This window comes from Capricornis sumatraensis, chromosome 2 (genome assembly GCF_032405125.1).
Source record: "Capricornis sumatraensis isolate serow.1 chromosome 2, serow.2, whole genome shotgun sequence".
Lineage (NCBI taxonomy): Eukaryota > Metazoa > Chordata > Mammalia > Artiodactyla > Bovidae > Capricornis > Capricornis sumatraensis.
Window position 1 is genome coordinate 15,650,847 of NC_091070.1, and position 26,646 is coordinate 15,677,492.

Consider the following 26,646-nt stretch of genomic DNA (forward strand, 5'->3'; position numbering starts at 1 on the left):
TCACACACCTCCCCAACCACCCCCGCAGACTCCCCCCCCCCAACAGCCCTCTCTTCAGCTCCCCCCGCCCCCAGCCCTCCCCTCCAGCTCCCCCCCAGCCTCCCGCCCCTCCGCCTCCCAGCCCTCCTGCTCCTCCCTACCCCTCCCTCGCCCCAAGCTCCCTCCCATCCAGCCCTCTCCCCATCTAGCCTCCCCCGATCCAGCCCTCCAGACCTTCGCGGCTCCGACCCACCGAGCCTCTGTCACTGGCGGTCTCGCCTCGCCAGGGGGCACCCTCGGTCTGCCGGAAAACGCCACCCCTTTTTCAAGGCCCCTGGAGCATCTCCAAGCTTCCGGGAGCCACCCGACTCCACAGTCTTGTCAATGAAGAGTCGGGGCCAGGACTGCGGGGCTGAACCCAACTCCAATCCCGGTCCGAGGCCGGGCGTCAACCTGTCCCACCCGAGCCCGGAGGGGTGGGCACGGCGTCCGTGCCCAGGCCCCTGCCCAGGGTCCTGCCAGGCCGGGGGACGGGGGACTGGGGTGGGGGTGGGGCGTCTAGGAGGGAGCAAGAGACCCGCCGAGGAGAGGACCCTCCTGACAGCTGGCGAGAGGGCGAAGGAGTTGGGGGAGAAGGAGGGGAGGGGATTCATCGGCCGTAACTTTCCAGAAAAACAGTCAACGTGTAGCCGGAGTGACTGCAAGGGGCGGGGGGGGGGGGTGAGGGGGGAGAGAAAAAGTTCAGTTACCACGTCGATCGAGCGGGACTCGCAAAGTATTTTTCAAATGGGCTCGGCTTTTCCTGTGCCTGTTTAAAACATTAAAATCATGCAGCAAAGGAGCCTGCGTGGTGCTCGGGTCCCTCCCCCCCACCCACTCCACTCTCCACCTCTCTTCGCCCCCTCCCCGCCGCTCACCATCCCCCCCCCGCCCCCCGCCCCGGGGCCAGAAACGTCATGGGAGGGAGGTATAAAATTTCAGCAGAGAGAAATAGAGAAAGCAGTGTGTGTGCATGTGAGTGTGTGCGAGAGAGAGAGGGGGAGAGGAGCTTGAGCGAGAGGGAGAGGCAGAGAGAAGCTGGAGGGAGAGAAAGGGAGGGAATCCGAAAGCCAAGTCCAAGGGCATGAGCAAGAGAGGCGAGAGATAGGGGAAGAAGCCTGAGAAAGAAGGAATAACAGCTTTCCGGAGGAGGCGTGCAGTGAACTGTCTTCTATTTTATTTGTCTTGTCTTTTCTTTTTTATTTTTTAAAGAGAATCAGGGAACAGAAGCAGAGGCCAAGGGAGAAGACGAGGTGCTGGTGACCTGGGCGTCCAAGTGGATTAACTGGGGATGCTCTCCAGGGGCTGTACCCCGCTGCCTTCCAATTGCAAACATAAGCCCACATCCCAGCCAATGAAGATGAGAGGCAGCGTGAACAAAGTCATTTAGAAAGCCCCCCCTCCCCAGGAAGTGTAAACAAAAGAGAAAGCATGAATGGTGTGCCTGAGAGACAAGCGTGTGTTGCGCTGTGCCCCACCTTGAGCTGGGCCAGCAGCCGCCTAGCCCTGCCTCTCCCCACCTACTCACTGGTGATTTTTATTTTTTAATAATTTTTTTCTCTTTTCTTTTCCATCCTCTTTTCTTACTCTCCTTCAGGGCAAGGCAAGGATTTTGATTTGGGGACCCAGCCATGGTCCTTCTGCTCCTTCTTTAAAATTACCCACTTTCTCCCCATTGCCAAGCGGCGTTTGGCAATATCAGATATCCGCTCTATTTATTTTTACCTAAGGAAAAACTCCAGCTCCCTTCCCACTCCCAGCTGCCTTGCCACCCCTCCCAGCCCTCTGCTTTGCCCTCCACCTGGCCTGCTAGAAGTCAGAGCCCAGCAGAACCTGTTTAGACACATGGAGAAGAAACCCAGAGCTTCACGGCACACAGTCGGCTTCTTCGCGCTCAGGGTTGCCAGCGCTTCCTGGAAGTCCTGAAGCTCTCGCAGTGCAGTGAGTTCATGCACCTTCTTGCCAAGCCTCAGTCTTCGGGATCTAGGGAGGCCGCCTGGTTTTCCTCCCTCCTTCTGCACGACTGCCGGGGTCTCCTCCTGCCAGGCCTTGCGGCCTTTCTCCCTGGCCCCTGCCTGAAGATGCACTTGCAGAGGGCTCTGGTGGTCCTGGCCCTGCTGAACTTTGCCACGGTCAGCCTCTCCATGTCCACTTGCACCACCTTGGACTTCAACCACATCAAGAGGAAGCGAGTGGAAGCCATTAGGGGACAGATCTTGAGCAAACTCAGGCTCACCAGTCCCCCCGATCCATCCGGGTTGGCCAGTATCCCCATCCAGGTCCTGGATCTTTACAACAGCACCCGAGAGCTGCTGGAGGAGGTGCATGGGGAGAGGGGAGACGTCTGCACGCAAGCAAACACCGAGTCGGAGTATTATGCCAAAGAAATCTATAAATTCGACATGATCCAGGGGCTGGAGGAGCACAGTGAGTCTCGATTCCCTGCTGGGGGTGTCTGCTCTGGAGGGTCTGAGCTGGGGTGGGGAGCTCCAAAGAGGAGGGGGGGTGCCTAGCGATGACCACAGGGGAGGGTGCCCCTGGTATGCCCCGCACCAGGGATTGGGGGACACACGAGGTGCGATGCGCAGCTGGGGCTGGGTGGGTGAGGAGGGGGAGGCAGAGCCATTCTGCTCAGAGCCCAGTGCCGCTGGGAGGCCAGGAGCCCTAGAGTTGAGCGGCATAGCGGAACTCACATCACATCGCTGAGGGATTTTAATTTGGAGTGACACTGTCCCATTTTTGTGCTGTGGCACGTGTGGTCAGACAGGTAACTGGAAGCGCGCAGAGCTGTAGAGGGGCAGGGCTGGGCGCTCTTCTAAGAGAGCCCGCGCAGTTCCAAGAGGCTGGAGACCTTGGTCTCCCCCCTGCTGTACACACCTCATTGTGACACGTCTCACGTTCCGTTTTTCCAGTTCTGGGAAAGAAGCGTATACCTGCCCCCAGTTCATGTCTTGTCCAGCTTCTTGAAGCCCAAGCAAGAGGCAGCCCCTGATTGTTTGGGCCCTCGGTCCACGCCACGCATGCGACCCACGTGAGCTGTGTGCGTGGGGGGAGGGGACGCACCTATGTTCTCACGGCTGTGTGCTTGACAGCGACGCGTCGTCCGGTTTTGTCCCATAGATGGACTCGTGTGCACAATGTGGGTATCCTCCGGGCCTGTGGACTTGGGGGAAAGCAAGGATGTGGCTCCGGACATGTAGATGGCTGCTGGCAGCCCTTTTGTGTCTGCGTGTCAGGGGAAGAGAGGGTGGGAGGTGTGGCCGTGGGTGCACAGGGAACATGTGTCTGGGAGCGTGTCTTCCCAGGAGGCTCCTGTCTGTGCTGAGAAGCCGGGAGGCTTCTGGGTGAGCCGTCTGTGTGTGTGTTTGTACACGTGTGGAAGTCATGTGTGTTTACTGAACGGGGATTTAAAAAACCTCAATACAAGAGAGAGAGATTTGGCAGATGCTGAGAAACTGACAGCCCAGGAAGGAGGAATGTGAACCGGCTCACAGGCCCAGGGACTCTGGAGCAGCTCTGTTTGCTTTTCCTACCAGCAGGTGTCCTCGACGGCCCGGCTACCTTGGCCAGGCTCACCTGGGAGGGGGCCGTGTCCGGAGTCGGGGTGGGAGAGTGGGATGGAGCGGGCCAGGTGAGGGTGGTCTGCTGGGGCACCTGGATAGAGAGAAGGAGGAGTGGGCAGCCCAGGGGTGCACCAGCTCTAGAGGAAGGTGTGGAAGGCCTCGCTGGGAGCTTGCCCATGCCAGACCCAGGAGCCTGTGGTTACTGGCGAGGGGCGCCCACTCCGGTTTCCTATGGCTGCCTTGGGAGGTAGCTCCCATGTGGGGCAGAGGCTGGAGAAGGAGGTGCTCCCTGCCCAGGGTCCTCCAGGCCGGGCTGACTCCTGCTCTCCCAGGACCTTGTGGTTCCCAGCAATACCAGCAGCTGAATGCCTGGAAAAACCCCCAGCGCCCTGGGCACCCACAGAGGCAGAAGGTGGTGGCCAAACGTGGGAGGAGGGTGGAAAGCTGAGACCTGCAGGAGAGATGTGAGGGAAGTCCAGGGCTGGAGGGAAGGACTGGGACCTTAAGGATCCGGGTCAGGAGGAGGAGTCCCAGGGAGGAGGAATTCTGAGTCACCCGGGCCCACCCAGCCTGGAATCCCAAGCTGAGAACGAATGAGCCAGAGACATGCAAGGGCACACAGGTGCCAGTGAACGTGTGTGCAAAGACTCAGAGCTCAATTAGTGGACAGCCCAGGACAGGGTGGCACGGATGCTGGGCAGCTCTGGGCTGCAGCAGCAGGACCTTCCTGGAAACTGCAGTAGGTGAGGGTGGCCCTGGGGCCACGGAGCTGTGATCGGGCCGGGAGGAAGCCTGGCACAGGGAGCAGGAGACTGCTTGGGATATCACGGAAGATCTGGGGCCCCACGGGACCCGAGCGACGCCAGCGAGGCTTGCAGGTGCAAACAGGAAGCAGGCCCAGACTATGCAGCTGCTGGAGGTGACACAGAGGCTGAGCAGACGCAGGCCCGGCCCGCCCTGCAGCTGGTCAGGTGCTGAGCCAGCCCCAGAGAGGCAGACGCACAACGCACGCTAATTATAAAGAAGGCAGTGGGCAGATGCAAACGTCTAACAGATGCCGAGAGGGAGCAGAGAGCCACCCTCCAAGGCCTGGGGTGAGGGAAGCGTGTCTAGAACTCACGAGGGTGGGCTGGGGTCTGAGTGCCAGAGCCCTGGCTGCTGGACTGATGGGATTCCATCCTTTTCACATCTCATCACTCCCAGCCCCTTCCGGTACCCAGTGGGACAGGCTCTCAGAGGAAAGTGGCAGCAGGAGTTGGGGCAAGCAGACAGAGGTGCCTGGAGTGCAAAGTGGAAGAAGGACTAACCACCAGAGGCACAGAAAGGGCACCAAGGTGAGAGCAAAGAGGATAAGACCGTTCTCTGGCTCTGCCTGTCAGATGGGTACCTTGATTTCCCTATTTTCCAGATGAGAAGACTGTAACGTGCCTCAGTTAAGTGAATTGCCCCTAAAGAACCATGGCTGTAGCCTAGACATCCTGTCTACAGAATGCATGCTGTTAAGCACTAATGCAAACTGTAAAGATACATATTGTAAGTCCTACCTTTAACCTTTAGGCTCCAAGAGAACTTTGGTTTGTAATATGAATGAATTGGGCTTCCCTGGTGGCTCAGACAGTAAAGAATCTGCCTGCAAGGCAGGAGACCCAGGTTCCATCCCTGGGTCGGGAAGATTCCCAGAAAAGGAAATGGCAACTCACTCCAGTATTCTTGCCTGGGAAATCCCATGGACAGAGGAGCCTGGTGGGATCACAAAGAGTTGGACATAATTGAGTGACTCACACACACACACACACACACACACACATACACATGAATGAATGAACCACATTTTGGACCAAGCAGGTAGGCATAGGAACCCGTAACCCTGGTGACAGATTGCATAGAGGGATCACTAGGTGTTTTCTTTCTTAGCTCTGCCTATTTTTATGACTGGGAGATTCATACAGCCACAGACATTCTCCTGGAAGTGTTTTCTTTATCTGCTGAAGAATCCCAAGCAGGTTTAGCAGCTATACTGTGTGGAAGTGAGCAAATCACCTCTCTGACCCTCAGTTTTCTCATCAGTAAAGTTAACCTCTAAACTGCCTTCCAGCTGAAATAGTTCTATTGGGTTGGCCAAAAACTTCATTTGGGTTTTTCCAGAAGCTGTTACAGATGAACTTTTGGCCTACCCTATATATATATATATATATATATATATATGGGATGATTCAACAGATCTCTGCTGAGGGAGTGAAGACAAGACTCATATATATCTTATTCTATAATTCCCCAGGATTTTGCTGTGAGAAGTGGGTGGGGGCTTTCTCTGACCCACGTGGTGGGACCCACACATCTTTTCCAGTTCTTTTGTCATCCTTGTTATCAAGATTTACCAGTGTAGGTGTTGTTTTAACTTCTGGCTTGTAATCATCTGTGTCTGGCAAGAGACTCTTGTTTTTATCCAAGGTCTGGCGCTGAGACAACCAGCAAAACCAGAATTCACAAGCAAAGAGCGAACTTGATATTTTAGCGTCTCTTTCCTGGATGCTACTTTTAGATCATGTTCATTCTGAAAATTAAAAGATATTTCCTATTGAAAGAACTCATTTGTTCTAAGTGCCAATGCCCTTGATGGCACCCGCTGCTCAGCTCCTGCAGATTTTTGAATTTGGGAATGTGGGTCCAATTCGACTAGATCTTAACTGCTTCCCAGAAGAGCAGAAAATCTGAATCTTGCCATGAAATTTCCCAGTTTTTAACCTACCTGGGCTTAAAACATTTGTGACTTCTAATTCAAAATTTTACAGAATGATGCATTGGCCAAACAGTATTTTAATGAGTTAACATTTAAAGGGTACATCCTTGAAGCTGTGGTTTATCAAACTTCCAGGGCATCTGGATGCCACAGTACCCTTTGCAGAGCACTATAAACCATGGTTCTCAATCTTGGCTACATCTTAGGATCATCTGGAAGTCTTTTAAAAAAAAGAAGCTCTGGACCCACCCACGCTCCAACGAGGTCGTCGGATTCTCTGGAGAGCAGGTCCAGGCATCATCTGTTTTTAAAACTCTCCAGGTGATTCTTGGGAACAGCTGGGATGGAGGAACACCGCCACACTGATGTATGTAGTCCCATCATTGGAGCCAGCAGCAGTTTTACGAGCAGAAATGATGGACACAGCAGAAAGAGGCACATCCAGGAGCCCAGGTGTCTGAAACATTAAAAAAAAAAAGCACGGTCTAAACATGGTCAGCTGTTTCCAGGTTTTTCCATGAATACTCTGCATGAATATTCTTTGTTTATTTTTCTTTCCCTATAGCAAAAAAAGGAGAAAATGGCATCCATTAATACATATACTTTGTGTGCAATGGAAAAAGTTGGTCATAATTTAATTTGTCAAGGTGGACCCCGTCGTCCAGCTTTCAATAATACTAGTGTTCTGCAGAAGCAGGGCTTAATCACCAAACTGACTGGAAACTAGCTTTTGTCTGAGGCTTACGTTGGTACTCTAGGCCCATTTCATGGAATTCTGCTACGTTTTGTTGGTGAAACCATCCCTCGGGTAGATGATCTATGAGGTCCCCTCGAACTTGCAGATTCTCTGTTTCAGTAAGTAAGGTCGAAAGACCTGGGTTCAAATCCACCTCTGGCACCTACTAGCTGAGTGATTTTTTGAAAAATCTTTATTTGTTGAGTTTTGGCCATAGTGGGGCTTCGTTGCCGTGCGGGCTTTTCTCTAGTTGTAGTGAGTGTGGGCGGCTCTCTCGTGTTGGTGTGCGGGCTTCTTTTGTCTCAGAGCACAGGCTCTGGAGTGCGTGGGTTTCAGTGGTTGCAGGGTGCGGGCTCAGGAGTTGCGCTGCCTGGGCTCTGCAGCGCAGGCTCGGGAGTTGCGGTGCCTGGGCTCTGCAGCGCGGGCTCAGGAGTTGTGGCGCACAGGCTTTGTTGCTCCGTGGCATATGAGGTCTTTCCGAACCGGGGATCGAACCCCTGTCTCCTGCATTGGCAGGCAGATTCTTTACCACTGGGTCACCAGGGAAGCCCTCAGCTGAGTGATCTTGAAAAAGTGATTTAACCTTCCTGATGCTCACGCTTCTCTTTTTAAAATGGTAAATTTTACTTATTCTCCTCAAGGATCATTAGAGGGTCAGGTGAGTTAATAGACATTCTATGAAATGTAAGAGAGTGTTATTACATTTTATTTATTTATACTCTGGCTCATTCCACAAAATATTTAAAGTATTGTTTGTATTCACTGGATTTAATGGTCAAGGAGATTGTGTTTACATTTTATTTTCTCTCCCACTAATGATTGTGTCTGAGCTTTGCTTGCTAGTGTCAGTTTGCATGTGTCAACTAATTCATGTGTCACCCTGGCCAAGACCCCTCTGGGCATGAATTTCTTCATCTAAAGTAGGTTGTACTAGATCAGCCGTCCCCAGCCTTTTTGGCATCAGGGACCAGTTTCATGGAAGATGATTCTTCCACGTTCAGGGGGTGATGGGGGTGAGGTGGAGCTCAGGCAGTGATGGGAGTGATGGGGAGCTGCGGTAAAAACAGGTGAAGCTTCACCGGCTCACCCTGCCACTCACCTCCTGCTGTGAAGCCCGGTTCCTAGTTCCCTGAGGAACTAGAGGACCCCTAACATTCCTTCTGAGTCTGTTAGAAATGTGTAGATCCTAAGCAGTTAAAAATGACCTTTCCCACTTCCTTGAAATCTCCCTGAAATTCCCACCAAGAGGAGTCTATCTTGGGGAACAGTAACTGATGGATGAACTGGAAGAAACAGAGAAAGAGAGGTGACTAGGAGTCCTGAAGATTCCCTTGGCTTCTCATTCCCCCATCTCTTGGCTCCCCACTGTCTTGTCCCCACTCTGACTCACCTCACTGGCAGAGGCTATCTTGTTTCTCTTTTCCTTTTTATAGCAATGTGCACACTGCGCTGAGATATCTTTTATCCCCTCTTGCAACACTTATTGGAGGTACTAGTCTTGTTGCTTTGCTGTTCAGTGGCTCAGTTGTGTCTGACTCTGCAACCCCATGGACTACAGCCCGCCAGGCTGCCCTGTCCTTTACCAACTCCCAGAGCTTGCTCAAACTCATATCCATTGAGTCGGTGATGCTATCCAACCATCTCATCCTCTGTCGTCCTCTTCTCTTCCCGCCTTCAGTCTTTCCCATCATCAGGGTCTTTTCCAGTGAGTCAGCTCTTCATATCAAGTGGCCAAAGGATTGGAGTTTCAGCTTCAGCATCAGTCCTTCCAATGAATATTCAGGACTGATTTCCTTTAGGATGGACTGGTTTGATCTCCTTGCAGTCCAAGGGACTCTCAAGAGTCTTCTCCAGCACCACAGTTCGAAAGTATCAATTCTTCAGTGCTCAGCCTTCTTTATGGTCCAACATTCACATCTGCAAGGAGCTTACCTATGTCCAGGGGATTACAGACTCTCAAACTCCAAAACTGAACTGCCACCATGATCCCTCTTTCTGGTTCTATCTGAAATGGTTTGGGGGAATTGTTGGCAGTATTCATTCTTTCAAAGCCAGTTATTAATCAGGGCTTCATTAGCTGGCATTCACACATTTGTTTTCCCAACATCTGTTCCATTACTTTTCTAAGAGCCAGTGTCAGACCCACCAGATGGCAATTTCCAGAAACACTCACTCATCCTTTCCTAAAGCTCAGTAGCGCATGTGCTTGTGTCCAGGCCTCTGATACTCCTGCCCTGTCCATGACTTCCTAAGCCATCCCTGGGGTGATTATGGGCTTGTTCCAGCCATGTTCATTATGTGTGGAATCTGGGTCTCTGAGCTTGAATTTCAAGTTCTGGCTGTTGTTACCCTTTGTGTAGAAAGTGTTTCTCTGGGGTGTTAATGCTGCTCAGACCTTGGGGTTGTAAAGAAAAGGCAGGATCTTTTTGTCTCCCTTGTCTCACTCTGATAGGAATGGGAAAGAGCATGTGCTGCCTTCTGTCTCTGGACAGAGGTGCAGAAGCCAGCAGGGTGCAGAGGCTGGCATAGCGTGTGCAGTCAGGGAAAGTAATCCTTAGGAGCCAATGGTGATGGACCCACTTTCACGCAGTGAAGAAGCATCTGGGGGTCTGCCAGGCTCGAGATACGGGCTCTTTGCCACTCCTGTGCTATCTTATTAGAGCTAAAGTGTCACTTTCCATGACTCCCTACTGTTCATGATATAAAATCAACCCTTCAGTCTGACATTTCAGCCTCCCCGCAAGTAGATCCCAATCGACTGTCTTGACCTTGTCTCCTGGGCTCCAGCCTGGCTGCTTCAGGTCCCTCTTACTGACTTGCATTTTCCTCTCCTTCTTGCTTTTGCTTCCGTATCCTTCCACATAAAATTTCTTTCCTTTGCATCCTTAGACCCTTTCTTCCCGTCGGACCCAGATCACATAATCATCACTTCTGCGATGTGCTGTCACTGTCTCCCTTCTTTGACCTATTTACAGCGACTTCCGAGCATCTCCAAAGGCCCTTACTGCTCTCTCTCTGGTCCTGTTTTTTGGTCCAAGCACTTAATAGCCCCGCCTCTGAATGTTAATCTCCCTGAAGGCAGGGACCCTGTCTGTCCATTTTTTAAAATGTTATTTATGTGACTGTGTCGGGTTTTTTTTTCTGCACACAGGATCCTCATCGCTTCATGTGGGATCTCTCGTTGTGGCACGTGGGCTCAGTAGTTGCAGAGCTCGGGCTTAGTTTCTCTCCAGACACCTGAGATCTCAATTCCCTGACCAGGGGCTGAATCCATGTCCTCTGCCTTAGTAGACGATGGATCCTTTACCACTGGCCCACCAGGGAGTTCCCTTGTCTGTTCATTTTTGCTTCCCAGCGTTAGCCTGTGCTTGGCATGTAGCATTTGCTCAGTGCATGTCTGATGAATGAATAAATGCCTGAATGAACAAAGGCATGAATGAATCAGCTAGCTATGCAGTGATTAAACTCCTAGGGGAAGTTGCTGATGCTGTTGGAGAACCTATATTTTTTAAAGGAGTAGGAAAGCAGGTTGGACAGCCTGCCAGAGTGGAGATAATGAGACAAGGGGCTAGGGGGGCCAGTTGTCGGTGCCATGTCCTGGGTGGGGCTCCATGCCTTGCTTCTCCATCAGGCCTGTGTTCAGTTCTGGGCCACCGAGAATCTCCCCCCGGCACTTCTTACCTGTAGGTCTGAGGCTTCAGGGCTCCAGTGCCGTCCCAGGTGGGCCCCCCAGCCCCTTGATGAGTGCACTGGCAGCACACTGTCCCCATGGGTGTCGCTCACACTGTGCTTCCCCCCTCCCCCAATGCTCTGCCTCCTAGATGACCTGACCGTCTGCCCCAAAGGCATCACCTCCAAGATTTTTCGCTTCAACGTGTCCTCAGTGGAGAAAAATGAAACCAACCTGTTTCGAGCAGAATTCCGGGTCTTTCGGATGCCCAACCCCGCCTCCAAGCGCAGCGAGCAGAGGATTGAGCTCTTCCAGGTGAACCTCCTCCCAGGGACAGACACCACATGGAGGGGTGGAAAGTCAGTTCCTTTGCCAGATTGAGCCTGCGCTCTGCTCGGAGTGCAGCAGGCCTGGGTGTGAATCCCGCCTTCTCTGAGCCTTAGTTTCTGTACCTGTGTCTGTCATTAAGAACAGGGGTCCCTAACCTCTGGGCCACGGACCGGTACCTCCTGTCAGATCAGCGGCCGGCGGCATTAGATTAGAAATAAAGTGCACGATAAAGGTAATGCGCTTGAAACATCCCAAGACCACCCCCCTCCTTCCCTATCCATGGAAAAGTTATCTTCCATGAAACTGGGCCCCGGTGTCAAAGAGTTTGGGGACTGCTTCTTAAGAGGATTTAAGACTTAACTGAGGAGCTCGAAAGAGCATTTCAGAAGTCTTAGTTGGCTCCTGTTCCCCTCCCCGTCCTGCTGCACCGTGACGCTCAGGTGCCCTGTCCTGGCCCCGGGACTTACTCCTTCCTCTGCCCCGTAGATCCTCCAGCCGGGTGAGCACATAGCCAAGCAGCGGTATATCGATGGCAAGAACCTGCCCACGCGGGGCACTGGCGAGTGGCTGTCTTTCGACGTCACAGACACTGTGCGTGAATGGCTCTTGCGGAGAGGTAGGTTGACTCAGGATGAGCATTTTGGAAGGAACCTCTGGTCCCTTCTTTCTTCATGATACAGGGAAGGGGATGGCACTAGGGGAGACAACAGATCTGGGTTCAAAGCCCAGCTTGGCCATTAACTTGCTGTGTGTCCATCATTCCTTCATTCAACTGGTACTGAGTAAATGCTCCGAGCCAGGCCCTTGGGGATTCAGCAGTGAGCCAGACAGGCAGGGTCCCACATCTCGTGGGGCTTCTGTTCTGGTGGGAGAGACACGTAGTAAACAAATAAACACTGAGGAATAAGACTTTCCAACAGTGATGAGCACCAGGAAGAACAGAAAGAGGGCGACGTGCTAGTGCCTGGGTGGGGCCCGGGGTCAGATACTCAGCGAGAGTCTCTATGAAGAAGGAGCTGGTGCACTGAGGGATGGGAAAGAGCCAGTTTGTGAAGGTCAGGATATAGGATGTGCTAAAGCAAAAGCAGTGAAACCCAGGCTCAGTTTGTTCTGGCAGCAGCAGACTGCCTGGTGTGGCTGGAGCTGGGGGCGGGTCAGAGAGGACCAGGAGCCTCGATGTAGGACCCGCCAGGCCGTGGTCAGGAGTTAGAACTTATTCCAAGTGTGATGAGATGTCCTAGGAGGGTTACAAGCGGGGCTGGGAATGTGGGGTTAGGTGATTTGATTTAAGATCCTCTGGTTGTCTTGAGGTCAAGGGAAGAGGTTAGGGGCCGCTGCAGCAAACCACGTGAGCGCACTGTGGGCTTTGGCTGGGGCAGTTTGCTCTGTATTTTGGGTTTGTTCTGTATTTTGGAGGCAGAGCCAATAGGACTGACTGGGCTGATTAGATGTGGGGTGAGAGGACACAAGAGGAGTCTAGATGACTCTGAAGATTTGAGACTGAACACCCAGATGGTAACTCTTACTGAAATAAGGAGGCCTGGGAGACGAGCAGGTTTGGAGGTAGGTTCTATTTTGTTGATGAAGTCTGAAAGGCCTGGTAGTCAGTCATAAAGTAGGGCTGTCTAGTATGCATATCAGACTTCCTAGGGTCCAGCTCTCCCCTTCACTGGTTCTGCTTCCTCACCTTCCCTGCATGCCTCACAGAGCCATTTTAAAGATCCATTGTGTTTCAGAGGCCCTCCAAGTGTTCGGCTCATTATGTGAGTGCTGTGTGTGGTCACTCTGCGACCCCATGGACTGTAGCCTTCCAGGCTCCTCTGTCCAGGGAATTTTCTGGGCAAGAATACTGGAATAGGTTGTCATTTCCTACTCCAGGGGATCTTCTCGAATCAGCAGTTGAACCCTCTTGTGCCTCCTGCATTGGCAGGTGGATTCTTTACCAGTGCGCCACCTGGGAAGCCCGTTATGGGAAGTGAGCTTCTATTAGGTCAAGTGAGGAAATGGAAGCCCAGAGAAGTTAATTGGCTTGACCAGAGTCACTGAGCCTGGATTAGAACGTGAACTTCCTGACTGACAGTCTTGGGGACTCAGGGCATCACACTGCACTATTTCTCCTTTACTTGGTGGCACTGCCTGGTCTCTGCTCAGTGCGGTGCGGGCACCTAAGGCAGTCCTGTCTGTTCCTTGTATCCCTCTTGCGAAGAATTTTCTGCCTTCATCAGCTGCCGTGGATCCACAGTCCACCCACACACGTATGGATACCCAGAGTCCCTGGGACAGGTGGGGCCTTCTTTGTCCTCCTCGATGGTTTAAGAAATTAAGGGTTAATGCTCGAAGGCAGAGATCACAAACATGTTGGCCTAGGTATTGTTTTCAGTTTAACTAGCAGTTAACAGGAGAAGCAAATGGCAACCCACTCCAGTGTTCTTGCCTGGAGAATCCCAGGGACGGGGGAGCCTCATGGGCTGTCTATGGGGTTGCACAGAGTCGGACACGACTGAAGCGACTTAGCAGCAGCAGCAGCGGTTAACAGTTTTAATTAATGTCCAGAGATTTCACATAAAACCTAGACATTCGACTTTTCTTGACAAATGGGTAACGATCCATCAGAGATGAGTAGGACCACCTCTGGAAGGTGGGGCATGTGGTCTTCATGTCACCCCAAGCCCCGCCATTCCCCATTGTTGCCCACGAGTGAGGCTGGTAGTCCCAGTTCAGCATGACACACTGGCTCACTGTGCTCACATAACCTGCTGCACTCTCTCGGCATCTGAGTGTGCAGGCTCCCATCTGAGGGGCATAACCTGGTGGCTGAGCTGACAGATGGTGGGCTGGAGGTCTTGCCTCAGCTCCAAGGGTACCGGGAACTCCATCGGATCTCCCCAGCTGCACACGAAAGGAGGAAACCTCGGAGAACCCAGGCACATCAGCTGACAGCCGTGCCGTGGGAAATCTGACTCAGCCAGCACTCTGCCTAGGACTCAACATGGCTACAGAGAAGAGAGGTGGGGAAATTCATCTCTTAGCTTCCCTGTCTGATTCTGATCGGCTCCACCTGGATTTCTTTGAAGCCCTCGGCACTTAGAGTTCTTATTTTCACAGCTGCAGAACTCAATGAGAAGTTTGCATTGAGAATGATTTCCATCCTCCTTGAGACATCAAAAAAGATAATTTCGTAATAAAACCTATGGGTGTCCCACCCACCATCCTCACCGCTGCCAATTCTGAGGTTAGTTCTTCCCTGGAACCTTCCGTCCCCGCTCCAGCAGATGCTGCCCACCCCGTGTTCGGGGGAGTCAGACACAGACCTTTACTCTGCAGAGTTTCTGAGTCTCTTGAGGGTTCTTGGCCCCAAACAAAGTGGTAAATGGACTGCAAGTGGAGGAGTTGGCGGTGTGGACTGTGAGGAAACTGAGTCACATGTCCAGTCTTGTATTAGTTCAGCAAACATTGAAGAGCCTGGTCTGCACCAGTTCCCTTCTGGGCCAAGAGCCAGCTGGAGCCCTCTCCAGGGTTGGGGGCCCAGTCCTCACACTCTTGTGCAATCAGTCCAATGTGGTGTGTGCAGAGCCAGGCCACCCCGAGAAGGGCAGGTGGGGAGCACGCCCAGTGCCTCGGCTCGGGACAGGGGGCACACTGGGAAAACACAACTGCTCTGTATCTCAGTGGCTGGGTGGGCATCTTCCTTGGTGGTCCCTGCTGGGACCGCTTTGTTCCTCTTTGTCTAGAACGGTCATGAGTGTGGCTCTGATGTCAGGCTGCCTGTGTTTGAATCTTGATTCTGCCACTTACTGGACACCTCCATCAAGCCATTTAATTTTCCCTGAGCCTCAGTGTCCTCGTGTGGAGGGGAGGAATATCAGTCTCTGCTCTGTAGGATTAGTATGGAGATTTCATACATGAGTTAAGGCATGCAGAGTCTTAGAGCATGTAGGCAGCAACGCTCAACAAACATTGGTGATTGTCACCATCATTCTCTGAGCCTCCTACCTAGACGGAGCCTGTTAACTAAGCCAGGCACCATCTCACATTCACCACCTGCACCCTAACCCTAACTCTCCCCAACACGTTTGCATCTCAACCTTCTAACTCACAGATCCATGGGACTTTCAGTCTCTCCTGGACTGAAAATTCTTCTGGGTAATAGAAGTGTACTATGTTTTATGTGGCCCGTTTCAGCTACTCCAGCCCCTTCTTCTACCTGCCTGAAACCAGAAAGAGTACACTCCTTATGCCTCCTCCTCTGTTCACTTCTAGTTCTCCATCTGGGGCTCAGCATCCTTATTATATTGACTCCTCCCCTCCCTACCAGAGCTCACCTGGAACCGAAAGCTCAGCAGGTGTCAATGTGTCCCAGATGCTGCCGTGACGGGTGGGATAGATAAAGCTGGGATCTGGAGTTTATGGAAGAAGGGACTGAGCTTTTTTTTCTTTTTTTTTCAATTGTTTATGACTGTGCTGATCTTTGTTGCTGAGTGCGGGCTTTCTGTAATTGTGGACAGCAGGGGCTACTCTCTAGGTGCGGTGCACAGGCTTCTCATTGCAGTGGCTTCTCTCGTTGCAGAGCATGGGCTCTGGGGGGCACAGGCTTCAGTAGTTCAGGCAAGTGGGCTCAGCAGTTGTGGTTCCCAGGCTCTAGAGCACAGGCTCAGTGGTTGTGGCCCACGCGCTTAGTTGCTCCGCAGCATATGGGATCTTCCCGGATCAGCGATGGAACCCACATCTCCTGCCCTGGCAGGCGGATTCTTTCCCACTAAGCCACTGGGGAAGCCCTTTGAGCTGGTTTTTAACCAGTAGAACTGGGACATCCAGGTCTGCCCAACACTGCCTGCAGTCTTTGGAGTTGGGCCATTCTCCCCATGAGAAGGCTGTTGAGCTGGCCTGGACTCTTTGGGGTTTTCCCTGATGACATCAGATTTCTGGAAGACTCCAGGTTGGCCCCAGGGCTGGATGCTCACACAGAACTAGGGTGATCTCAGACAGCAGCGCATCTCTGAACTCAGGCTGACCCTGAGTTCAGAGGTCATCGTTCATGTCTTCCCATACCTGGGCACTGCCCTGGATCAAGAGAGCTTCCCTGGTTCTTACCCACCAGAATTGGCATGATCCTAGACTCTACCTGGTTTCCCTGTACAAAACTACTGGGTTCAGTTCAAATTTTTCATTTATTTTTCTCCCTTTCTTCCTTCCATTTTATATTCAACCTCTTTTACTAATTTCCTTGCTTTTCCAGTTTTAGTTACCAAAATACCTAATGCAACAGCCAATAGGAGAAAGGGCCAGAGTTGGCCTTTTAGCCCCAGCATATGAGTCACCAAACCCTGGCAGTCCCGGCTTCCTCACACTTGTCACCTCTTGGTCCTCTTCCTCTCTGCTCCATCCTTTCTCAGCGGGTTGGTTGAACGTCTCCTCTCCCAGCTGACACATTGGGGGCGGGCCGGCGGCGGGGAGAGGTGCAGTGACTGTTTCCCTTCTCCTTTCCTGCACCCTCATTCTTTCGGCCCTACTAGGCTGGTGACAGTTTTTCCCTAATACCATCCTTGGAAAAATAGATGACTATTAAAATTCCTGCATGAGGCCCACTAGTTTATGTCTCCATTTGCTGACATGTAACACAACAGAAATACATGGAATGAGGCAACATGCTCATGGAGGTCCTCGGTAGCTCTGGGAGCACCTTCTGTCTCCCGGGACCCTCAGTCTGACGCCGGCCCCATGACTGTGTGTGGCGGGAGAGCCCTTGGCTCATCCGTGTGTGGCTGTGGGTGTGCAGGCTGCGTGCTTCATCACGCAGACTGCTTTTCTTACCAGCTCTGTGTCTTATTTTGCAGAATCCAACTTAGGTCTGGAAATCAGCATCCACTGTCCCTGTCACACCTTTCAGCCCAATGGGGATATCCTGGAAAACATTCAAGAGCTGATGGAAATCAAATTCAAAGGTAACAAAAGGGGTGTTTATGGTAGGATGGGTGGGGGGAGTTAATAAAGCTCGATAAAACAGGAGACCCCCGGCCAGAGCCTGAGAAGAGGAAGCAAGCTCCCTCACAGAGATGGCTGACTGTTTTGTATCAGGTTGGCCAGAAAGTTCTTTTGGGTTTTTTCCATATTCTGTTTTGTCCTCAAAGCAAGAACTCCCTATTCTATAGAGAATGCGTGAGCATCTGGAAGACAGTATTGTGCTGATAAGACCTCTGAAATTATATAGGCAAGCTGGTCAGTCATCAAACTGGGGGTGAGAACACCTCTTTCACAGGGTTGTCATGAAATTATTTGAGCCTACATATGTGAACTAGAGTGCTTGGATACTCAGCGAATGAGAGTTGTCTTCACTTCCCCTAAAAGAAATGAACTTTGGTGGCTGTGAGCACTCACACTCTGACTGCTGGGCTTCCCAGATGTTGCAGAGCCCACCCAAGACGTCATCTGGGTTTGAGCTGCTTCAGGCCTCAGGGTGGTTGCATGGAGAGGGCAAAATAGTTGAGAGACATTTCTGGTTTTCCAGTATGTTTTCAAGGTGCTGAGCCTAGACGGTCTCTGAATTTCGGAGAAATTTTATTTTCTTTGCGAAGCCCTGTTGTGGGTTCATGGAGGCACTCCTGAGGCCAAGTGGTTTGTCGAGGTCAAACTAACCAATTTAAAGCCTAAGGTCAGAGATGTGTCTGGAAAAAGGTACCCGTTTCAGGGCCTCTCTTGACCCCCAGCCCTGGAAAGTCCTTCATGAACTTTATTTCTGAACCTAACTTTTTTTGGCTGTACTAAGAGTCCCTTGGACGGCAAGGAGATCCAGCCAGTCCATCCTAAAGGAGATCAGTCCTGAGTGTTCATTGGAAGGACTGATGTTGAGGCTGAAACTTCAATACTTTGGCCACCTGATGCGAAGAGCTGAATCATTTGAAAAGATTGTGATGCTGGGAAAGAATGAGGGCAGGAGGAGAAGGGGAAGACAGAGGATGAGATGGTTGGATGGCATCACTGACTTGATGGACATGGGTTTGGGTGAACTCCGGGAGTTGGTGATGGACAGGGAGGCCTGGTGTGCTGCAGTTCATGGGGTCGCAAAGAGTCGGACACGACTGAGCGACTGAACTGAACTGAATCTTTGTTGTTGCACTCAGGCTTTCTCTACTTGTGCGCATGTGGGGTCTTCTTTAGTTGTGATGCAAGGCCTTCTCACTGAGGTGCAGGCTTTTCTTGTTGCAGAGCATGGGTGGGTTATAGAGTTTGTGGGCTTGGTATTGCCATGTGCAACAGAGCCTTTTTTCTTTTTCTTTTTTTTTAAAGCAAATCATTTGACATCCTAATCACAGAACGTCAGAGCTCAAAAGACCTTTGAAGTCCTTACCTACATCCTGAATTGGGATGAAATCCTCCCACTTCAGTCAGTAGTTTTCTAGTTCATAAAGATTTTCAGAAACGGAAACTTGCGACGCCACACAAGCAGACCTTAAGAGTATGCCAGTGACGTCAATCTCCCAGTCCTGTGCCCATGCGTGAGGCCCGTGTCCCTCCTCAGCTCAGTTCAGTCCAGCCGCTCAGTCGTGTCCGACTCTTTGCGACCCCATGGACTGCAGCACGCCAGGCCTCCCTGTCCATCCTGTCACCACACAAATCCCACTCCTCCTGTTCCTGTCCCTGATGGAGATGGACAGCCGCCGGCAGCTGGCCATCAAAATAGATCTTCTTGTAGTTGAGACTCAAATTCAGTTTTCAGGCTTTGCAGATGAACTAGCAGGTTTCCTTTTGGAGTTTCTCTGCTGTTTTCATACACTTCGTGATCCTATCTGAGTTTTATAGAGAAAATATTTTGAAACTATAAGTGCAGTGTGAGTGGTGTGTGTGTGTGTGTGTGTGTGTGTGTGTGAGTCCCTCAGTCGTGTCCAACTCTTTGTGACCCCATGGACTGCAACCCGCCAGGCTCCTCTGTCTATGGGATTTTTCGGGGAAGAATACTGGAGAGGGTTGCCAGTCCCTTCTCTAGAGATCTTTCCAACCCAGGGATTGAACACAGGTCTCCCTCACTGCAGGAGGATTCTTTACCATCTGGGCCACCAGGGAAGGCCTGATGCGAACATTAGCAATTGCTGATTCTTGTTCCTCTGGCTCCCATTCAAACTGTCTTAAATTGTGACATCTGGAAAGCAGAGGGGGACTTAATGCCATCTTGACCAGTTCAGATTATGAGAGGAGACTCACACCTCAAGCTCTAAGTCTCAGGATCTAAACCGACAACTCAAAGGAATGTGTTAGAGCCTCGTAGTGACAAGGATGCTTCAGGAATCTCTGTAAATTCTCTAGGAAGCATCCCGGGAAGGGCTGTGCCCTCTGGAGGATTACCCTCAGGAGTCACGAGGGCATCTGAGCACAAGCGTCTTGCAGGTCCCTTGATACCAGTTCTTCTATTGGGTCTTCCCGTTCCTGCAGCTGGACATTAGCATGAAGCTGTGTCTTACCCGTGCCTTCCTCGAAGACCCCACCGTCCCACCTCCTGAACAGGGTGGGGATGGAATGAGAAAATAGCATCCACCCTGTCCTCCCAGACAGGAGACCATCACCTTCCTTCCTTCTGCAGGTGTGGACAGTGATGATGATCCGGGCCGTGGAGATCTGGGGCGACTGAAGAAGAAGAAGGAACACATCCCTCATCTAATTCTCATGATGATTCCCCCAAACCGGCTAGACAGCCCAGGCCACAGTCAGAGGAAGAAGCGGGCCCTGGACACCAATTACTGCTTCCGGTAAGCCTGGGCCCACTCAGGACCCGTGAATTCCTGAAACAACATTGACTGCTCACCTGTTGCCCCAGACCTAGGCCTTGTGCAACTGAGGGCCCTCGATGCTTTTCACATACACCTTGGGGAATGGAGATTTAGAACCTCTTACAAATCTCTGTTTTTCCAGGAGCCCCACTGTTTTTCCGCATCACAGTCCTGTAAAGGCCTGGATGAACTAGAGGAGGAGGAGGAGGAGTGTTGCTGAGATGGCTTGAATTAGAGGCTTGGTCTCTCCATGGTTTTCATGCTTTAAAATACTCTTAAGGTCTGCTTGTGTGGCAGGGAGACTAATGCAGAGTTTTCCATTAAAGGCTCAGTTCCCTAGGGAGGGTCCAAGGATGCTCCTGGATGAGTGAAAATAAGACAAGTTTCCATTTGCAATGGGGAAGGTGAGCTAGAGAATTTATGAATTTGGAAATAGTTGGACAGCCATTGTAGAGAGGTTAAAAAAAGAGCATCCATTTTCTCTTATTTCAGAGTAGTTTCTCATTTATAAGGAAGGAGGATAAAAAAAGCATAGACAGTGATTACTTAAAGCTAGACAATGACCACATCCATGGGAAGGTCTGAGGGATAAAATGCTTTAAGAAGCTGGGACATGGGACTTCCCTGGTGGTCCAGTGGCTAAGACTTCACCTTCCAGTGTAGGGGGTGTGGGTTCAATCCCTGGTCGGGGAGCTAAATCCCACGTGCCTCTTAACCATAAAACCAAAACAGAAATAACAAGTATTGTAACAAATTCAATAAAGCCTTTAGAAGTGGTCCACATTAAAAAAAAAAAATCTTAGTAAAGAATTTGGGATAAGGAGCTCATCTGTGGATGCAGGGAAGGCTTCAGAAGGGTGTGGAACTGGAGCTGGGTCTTCAGGGATGAGTGAGGCTCTGATGAGGGTATGTAGGGTTATGGGAGGAGAAGCGCTTCCGGTAAACGAAGGTGCATGAATGGGTCATTTTGGCTGGAGAGGAGGACACCTGAATGGAGCCGGGGAGAATGAATTGCGAGATTTTTAGATCTAAAACCAGGCCTTTTGAGGAACAACAGAATGAGCTGGGGATGTTGAATTTGAGGAATGGAGCATATAGGAAAGGCAGCGTGGTTGCCTCCAACTGTCTGAAGGCTGGCATGTCCACTTGTTCTGTGTGGCTCTCCCATCAGATAGGAATGGATGATCTTGGCTGCAAGGGCCAGTGGCTTAAGCCATGGGGGATTTCCTGTTCATAAGAAGTATGTAGGTGCAGCCTCAGGGTTGGTCTGGCTGCTTGCTTAATGCTATTGAGGACACAGGCTTTCTCTCTTTCCAGTCTACCATGCCAAGTACGTTGTCTATTCTGGCCAATAGCTGGGTTATGACCATAACCCCCTTGGTTATGGTCACATAAGCATGAGCAAGACTGCTAGAGCTCTCGGCATCTTGTCCATGCTCAAGACAAGAGGAGGAGGGAAGTAGCAGAAAGCAGGAGGAAAGCAGCAGCTTTCCTTTTCCATCTGTGACTTTTTAAAAAAAATATTCATTTATTTGGCTACACCAGGTCTTAGTTGCAGCACACGGGATCTTTGATCTTCCTTGCACCATGTGAGATCTTTAGTTGTGGCATGTGGGATTTAGTTCCCTTACCAGGGATTGAACCTGTGTCCCCTGCATTGGGAGCGTGGAGTCTTAGCCACCGAACCACAAAGGAGGTCCCTCATCTTTGACTTTTATAAAGAATCAAATATCTTTGCCAGAACTTGCTCTTGCTCATTACATACTTCTGCTTCTGTCTGATTGGTCTATGCAGGGTTGTATGACAATCTCTACCTGCAAGGGAGGCCAGGATACAAGCATCTGGTGTTCCAGACTGTAACGGGAGGTGGCAAGAGAGAAGAGTAGGAACGGCTCTTGAGTATAAAAACAAGAATGTCTACCATGGTTCACCGGGGAACCCACAAGAAGTCAGATTCTGGCCAATAGCTGCCTTTGGAAGCAGCAAGTTTCTAGGTCTTAGCACAGGCTAGATGCCCGCTTGGCAAGGGGCGTTGCCAAATGGGATCCTGCAGGCAACGGAACTGAAGCAGCCTGATAGTCACATTGGGGGTGATCTAGGAATCATGAGTCTAATGGAAGGCTATGTCTCGTTTTGATTCAGTGGACTCTAGGATTAGACTGAGCAGTCATTTACTATAGCGTATAAGTGCCTGAGCTTAGAGTTCACTTCTGGTTAGGTGCACATTAGGGAGGTAACAGGAAAACCAGCTCGACAAAGTTGGTCGGCTGATAACACTCAGGGCTTAGTTTCAGGTGGAACACTTCAAGTCTTTATTTTGAGTCATGATGTAAAAGGGACAGGACCACTTTTGCCTTTTTTCTCTCCATCATGTATTATTTATGTATGTATCTGTGCCTTCTATGTCCTTGGGATTCTGGTCTTCAACAGAGGAAAGTGCCTTTATAGTTAATACAGCTCAGTGCACTTGAACCTGGGATCCCACCGATCAGAGCCACCTCTTATGATGACCAGGAAGGACTCCAGGTGCCCAGATGAGGGCCACTTGTGAAGTTTTTATGTTAGTGATTTCCGTGGGAGTTTCTTTTTAGTAATTTATTTTTCTGTTGTTGTGGCAGCAATCTGGAGGAGAACTGCTGTGTGCGCCCTCTCTACATTGACTTCCGACAGGATCTGGGCTGGAAGTGGGTCCACGAACCTAAGGGCTACTATGCCAACTTCTGCTCAGGCCCCTGCCCATACCTCCGCAGCTCAGACACAACCCACAGCACGGTATGGTACAGGGTCATGCCTTATGGGGTGCTGGGGCTGAGCTGACCAGGCCACTTGTTTAAAAAGGATGCATGATGGGCTGCATGTTGAATGAGTGGATGGATGATGATCTGGGGTGTGAAATCCCTTATGGTGAAGGTTTTGATTTGGGCCCAACTCCAGTGGGTGACACTCTACCCTTTATAACTTCCTTGCATAGTTTCAACCTGACTTTTAAGTTGTTTATTTGCTCTTGTACTATGGGAATTACTTAGCTGTCACATGCCACTCCATATGTCAGAGAATTTGGGGGCCAAAAGACTTCTACGATCTGATGCTGCTGCTGCTGCTGCTGCTGCTGCTAAGTCGCTTCAGTCGTGTCCAACTCTGCGCGACCCCATAGAAGGCAGCCCACCAGGCTCCTCTGTCCCTGGGATTCTCCAGGCAAGAACACTGGAGTGGGTTGCCGTTTCCTTCTCCAATGCATGCATGCATGCTAAGTCATTTCAATTGTGTCCGACTCTGTGCAACCCTACGGATAGCAGCCCGCCAGGATCCTCTGTTCACAGGATTCTTCAGGCAAGAATACTGGAGTGGGTTGCCATTTCCCTCTCCATCTATGATCAGATAAAGAACTCTAATAATTAATTCTTTAATCTTGAATGTAGAAGTTATTTTAAAAGATAATGTAAAACACACAGAAGAAGCCAACACGAAACAAAGGGAAAGAGACTAGAGAGAGGGAAGTCGACGACTGAAGCTAGCTTGTCTTTCTCTCCAGGGGAATCCGAGAGAGGGCAGTAACTTGCGAAGCATATTTCCTCATAGACTCCTCACCAAAGTGACCAGTTACAGCTAGGAGGAACCAACATAGGCATGTTTCTTCCCAGCCAAGAGAATTTCATGATCACTTCCAAGTCCCTTGGTTGTGGGGCTCACGCTTAAATCAATAATGCTCAGACCAGTGCCGTATGTTGCATTCCCTGTGGGCAGCAACCTGCCACTCACCCAAACTGGGTTTCTCCAGGTCCTCTGAAACAACATCCGTGGCCCATTTTGGTAGTTCAGATGGTAAAGAATTTGCTGGCAATGCAGGAGACCTGGATTTGATCCCTGGGTCAGGAAGATGCCCCTGGAGAAGGGAATGTCAACCCACTCCAGTACTGTTGCTTGGAGAACTCCATGGACAGAGGAGCCTGGTGGGCTACCGTCCTTGGGGTCTCGAAGAGTCAGACACAACTGAGCGACTAAGCACGTAGACTCTGGAGCAGCCCCAAGACCTTGTAGAGTCCCTGGGCCGCCGGCTTGAAGCTTGGTTTTCCCAGCCTCTCAGTGATGCCTCCCTCCCCAGGTGCTGGGCCTGTACAATACCCTGAACCCTGAAGCCTCGGCCTCCCCTTGCTGCGTACCCCAGGACTTGGAGCCCCTGACCATCCTGTACTATGTCGGGAGGACCCCCAAAGTGGAGCAGCTGTCTAACATGGTGGTGAAGTCCTGCAAGTGCAGCTGAGGCCCGACCGCCACAGGGAGAGACGAGGGATCACCACTGCCTGCCCGGCTGCCCCTTGGGAAACACAGCAGCGACGGACCTCGCCGCGAGGCCTGGGGCCCGCGACCTCCGGCTCCAGGCAGATGATGGCCGAGACGGGGGTTCCCCTTCTGGAACATTTCTTTTTCTTGCTGGGTCTGAGAATCACTGTAGTAAAGCAAGTGTGGGTTTGGTTAGGGGAAGGTCGATTTCTTCAGGAGACATGGATTTTCCATGTCAGAGGTGGTGGGGACGGAGGAAGAGGGGTAGTTGAGTTGACGCGTCGCAGGGTTCACGGGATTTGGGACACCCTACGGGGGGAAGGTGGGGCAGAGAATGGCCTGGACAGGGCCAGACTGGAAGACCCTTGGTGCTGAGGTCTGATTGCTCATCCATCGCTGCCCCACGTCTGCTCGAGGGGCATCCGGATCACGTCATACCAGGCAAGCATCTTTCTTTAGGCAGGTTCCCAAGACAAAAGTCCCAGAATTGTATCTCGTACTTACCTGGGATTAAGGACACGTCTGTTAGTTTTGCAAATTGTCCCCTGGACGTCAGTCGGCATTGAGGGTTGTTCTGGGAGAAGATCCAGGTAACGCAGGTCCCGGGGGCCATCAGCTAGACTGGGCCCAATGGATATGCAGAACTCTGAGGTAGAGGGTGGGAACTGACCCTCTCTGGTCTGCTCCTTGGGTTCCTCCTCTTGCCCTCTTCCTTGATCGTTCTCCTTGGACATTTGGCTAGACACCTTCCAGGTCAGGGCGCACATGACTGGAGTTTGGGTCTCTGCAGCCTTGGGGCATCATGGATTTCCCCTCCTGACCCCCACCCCCCCACCCCGAGACCCTGTGTTCATCTGGTGTTCCTGGAAGCAGGTGCTACGACATGAGAGGCATGCAGGGAAGTTGCACACGTGCCACACAATGACTTGGCCCCAGACACATAGACTGAGGTATAAAGACAAATACAGATATTACTCTCAAAATCTTTGTATAAATTTTTGGGGAATCTTGGATCGTTTCATCTTCTGGAAGATTGTTTCTAAACAATAAAAGCCTTATTCTAAGGTGTAAGTCTTGACTCGTGAGGTATCCTTCTTAATTCCATGCCCACATCTAATGATCAGAGGGACCTGGAATCTGAGGGCTGAGACTCTCGAACACTGAGACGCTGCTGACTGTGAATTCCCTGGACAGTGTGCGCTGCGCTGCCCTCTGCCCACCATCCGCTGCCCTCTGCCCACCCTCCACACTGTTCAGGGAGTTAACAGTGGGGGCAGGGGGGCTGTACTTCATCTGTGTTTTGTTCCTTCTCACAGCGATTATCCTCAGACACACAGAGGTGGTGGCTGAGATTTGGGCAGAAATCATCTCCATTTGACCTCCATTTAACTGTGGGCAAAAATCACCTGGTGTGATTTTTGCATATGGAAATGTGTTGGCTTGTCTATTCACTATAAATTCAGGTGAGAATGAGAGAAACTGTCTGTGGCAAATGGCCTACGAATATGAGGCCAATTCTGTTCTCAGGTGGACCCTAGAAGAGCTCACCGGGGACTCCTTTTTGGAGGATGGGCCTCTTGTCAGGAAGGTTTGGAATGGAAGAGGGCAAAAAAAGCACAGCCCCATGTTCAACCTCTCATGTGAGGTCACGGGTTCCTAAGCAATGCACAATTCTACTGTGGTTTCATGTCCACCTGAAGCAATCAGCTACAATAAGTGAGGAAATGCGACCCCCGTGGACTAGCCTACCAGGCTTCTCCGTCCATGGGATTCTCCAGGCAAGAATACTGGAGTGGGTTACCATTTCCTCCTCCAGGGTATCTTCCCGACCCAGGGATCGAACCTGGGTCTCCTGCATTGGAGGCAGACGCTTTAACCTCTGAGCCACCAGGGAAGATCTACTGAAATTACCACTGGTTAAAAAAAGAAAAACTTTCTGAAGCTAAAATTTGAGGGTGTAGGATGTGTACAATATGTTGGTGCCTGTATGTATGTGTCTGTCTCTGTGTGTGTTCACCTTGCTCCTTCTTGAGTTGTCCCAAATTAAACTGAATTTGGTCACTAAGACTCTCCTCCTGCTTTGTCTACACCCAGCCAATTCTGAGGGCTCCTCTCTCACACTCCATCCCACATGACACCCATTTACTTCCACTTTTATTTCAGGAACTATGTCCTGTCTTACCAAAGGGAGCCCGTGGGTCTGGAGAGGAGATACAGCATGCTTAGCTCATCAGCCATGGCTACAGCCAGATTTTCAGTCTGTTCATTGATGGCAGTTCTTCTCAAATGTCAGTGGGTGAAAGAATCACCCAAGTGCTTATTTAAAACATGTAATTTCAGGCTGCAGCTTTAGAGACGTTGTTACGGCTGGGTTAGGTCCAGCCTACCTAGAAACTGTACTTTGAGAAGTAGTGCCTTATAGCTGATATTATTGGTCCTTGAGGCTTAACTGAGAAGAGGGAAATCATCTTACAGGCCCTAGAATACCACCCCCTTCCCATCCCTGGCTATTTATTGGCCAAACCATGGCATGTGGGATCTTAGTTCCC

General features: G+C 51.1%; 1 protein-coding gene and 1 non-coding gene across 2 annotated transcripts; one reads left to right on the plus strand and one right to left on the minus strand.

Annotated features, from left to right (window-relative positions):
• The first annotated feature begins 1,012 nt into the window (after positions 1 to 1,012).
• On the plus strand, positions 1,013 to 25,033 carry TGFB3 (transforming growth factor beta 3). Its single transcript, XM_068964187.1, has 7 exons — positions 1,013 to 2,445; positions 10,879 to 11,042; positions 11,544 to 11,673; positions 16,892 to 16,999; positions 19,630 to 19,795; positions 22,435 to 22,588; positions 23,919 to 25,033. Exons 1-7 carry the CDS (start codon positions 1,968 to 1,970, stop codon positions 24,075 to 24,077), a joined length of 1,359 nt encoding a protein of 452 aa, XP_068820288.1. The 5' UTR covers positions 1,013 to 1,967; the 3' UTR covers positions 24,078 to 25,033.
• Positions 25,034 to 25,919: 886 nt separating this feature from the next.
• Positions 25,920 to 25,991, minus strand: TRNAW-CCA (transfer RNA tryptophan (anticodon CCA)). Its single transcript has one exon. It is a non-coding gene; the product is annotated as a tRNA-Trp (tRNA).
• Positions 25,992 to 26,646: the final 655 nt, after the last annotated feature.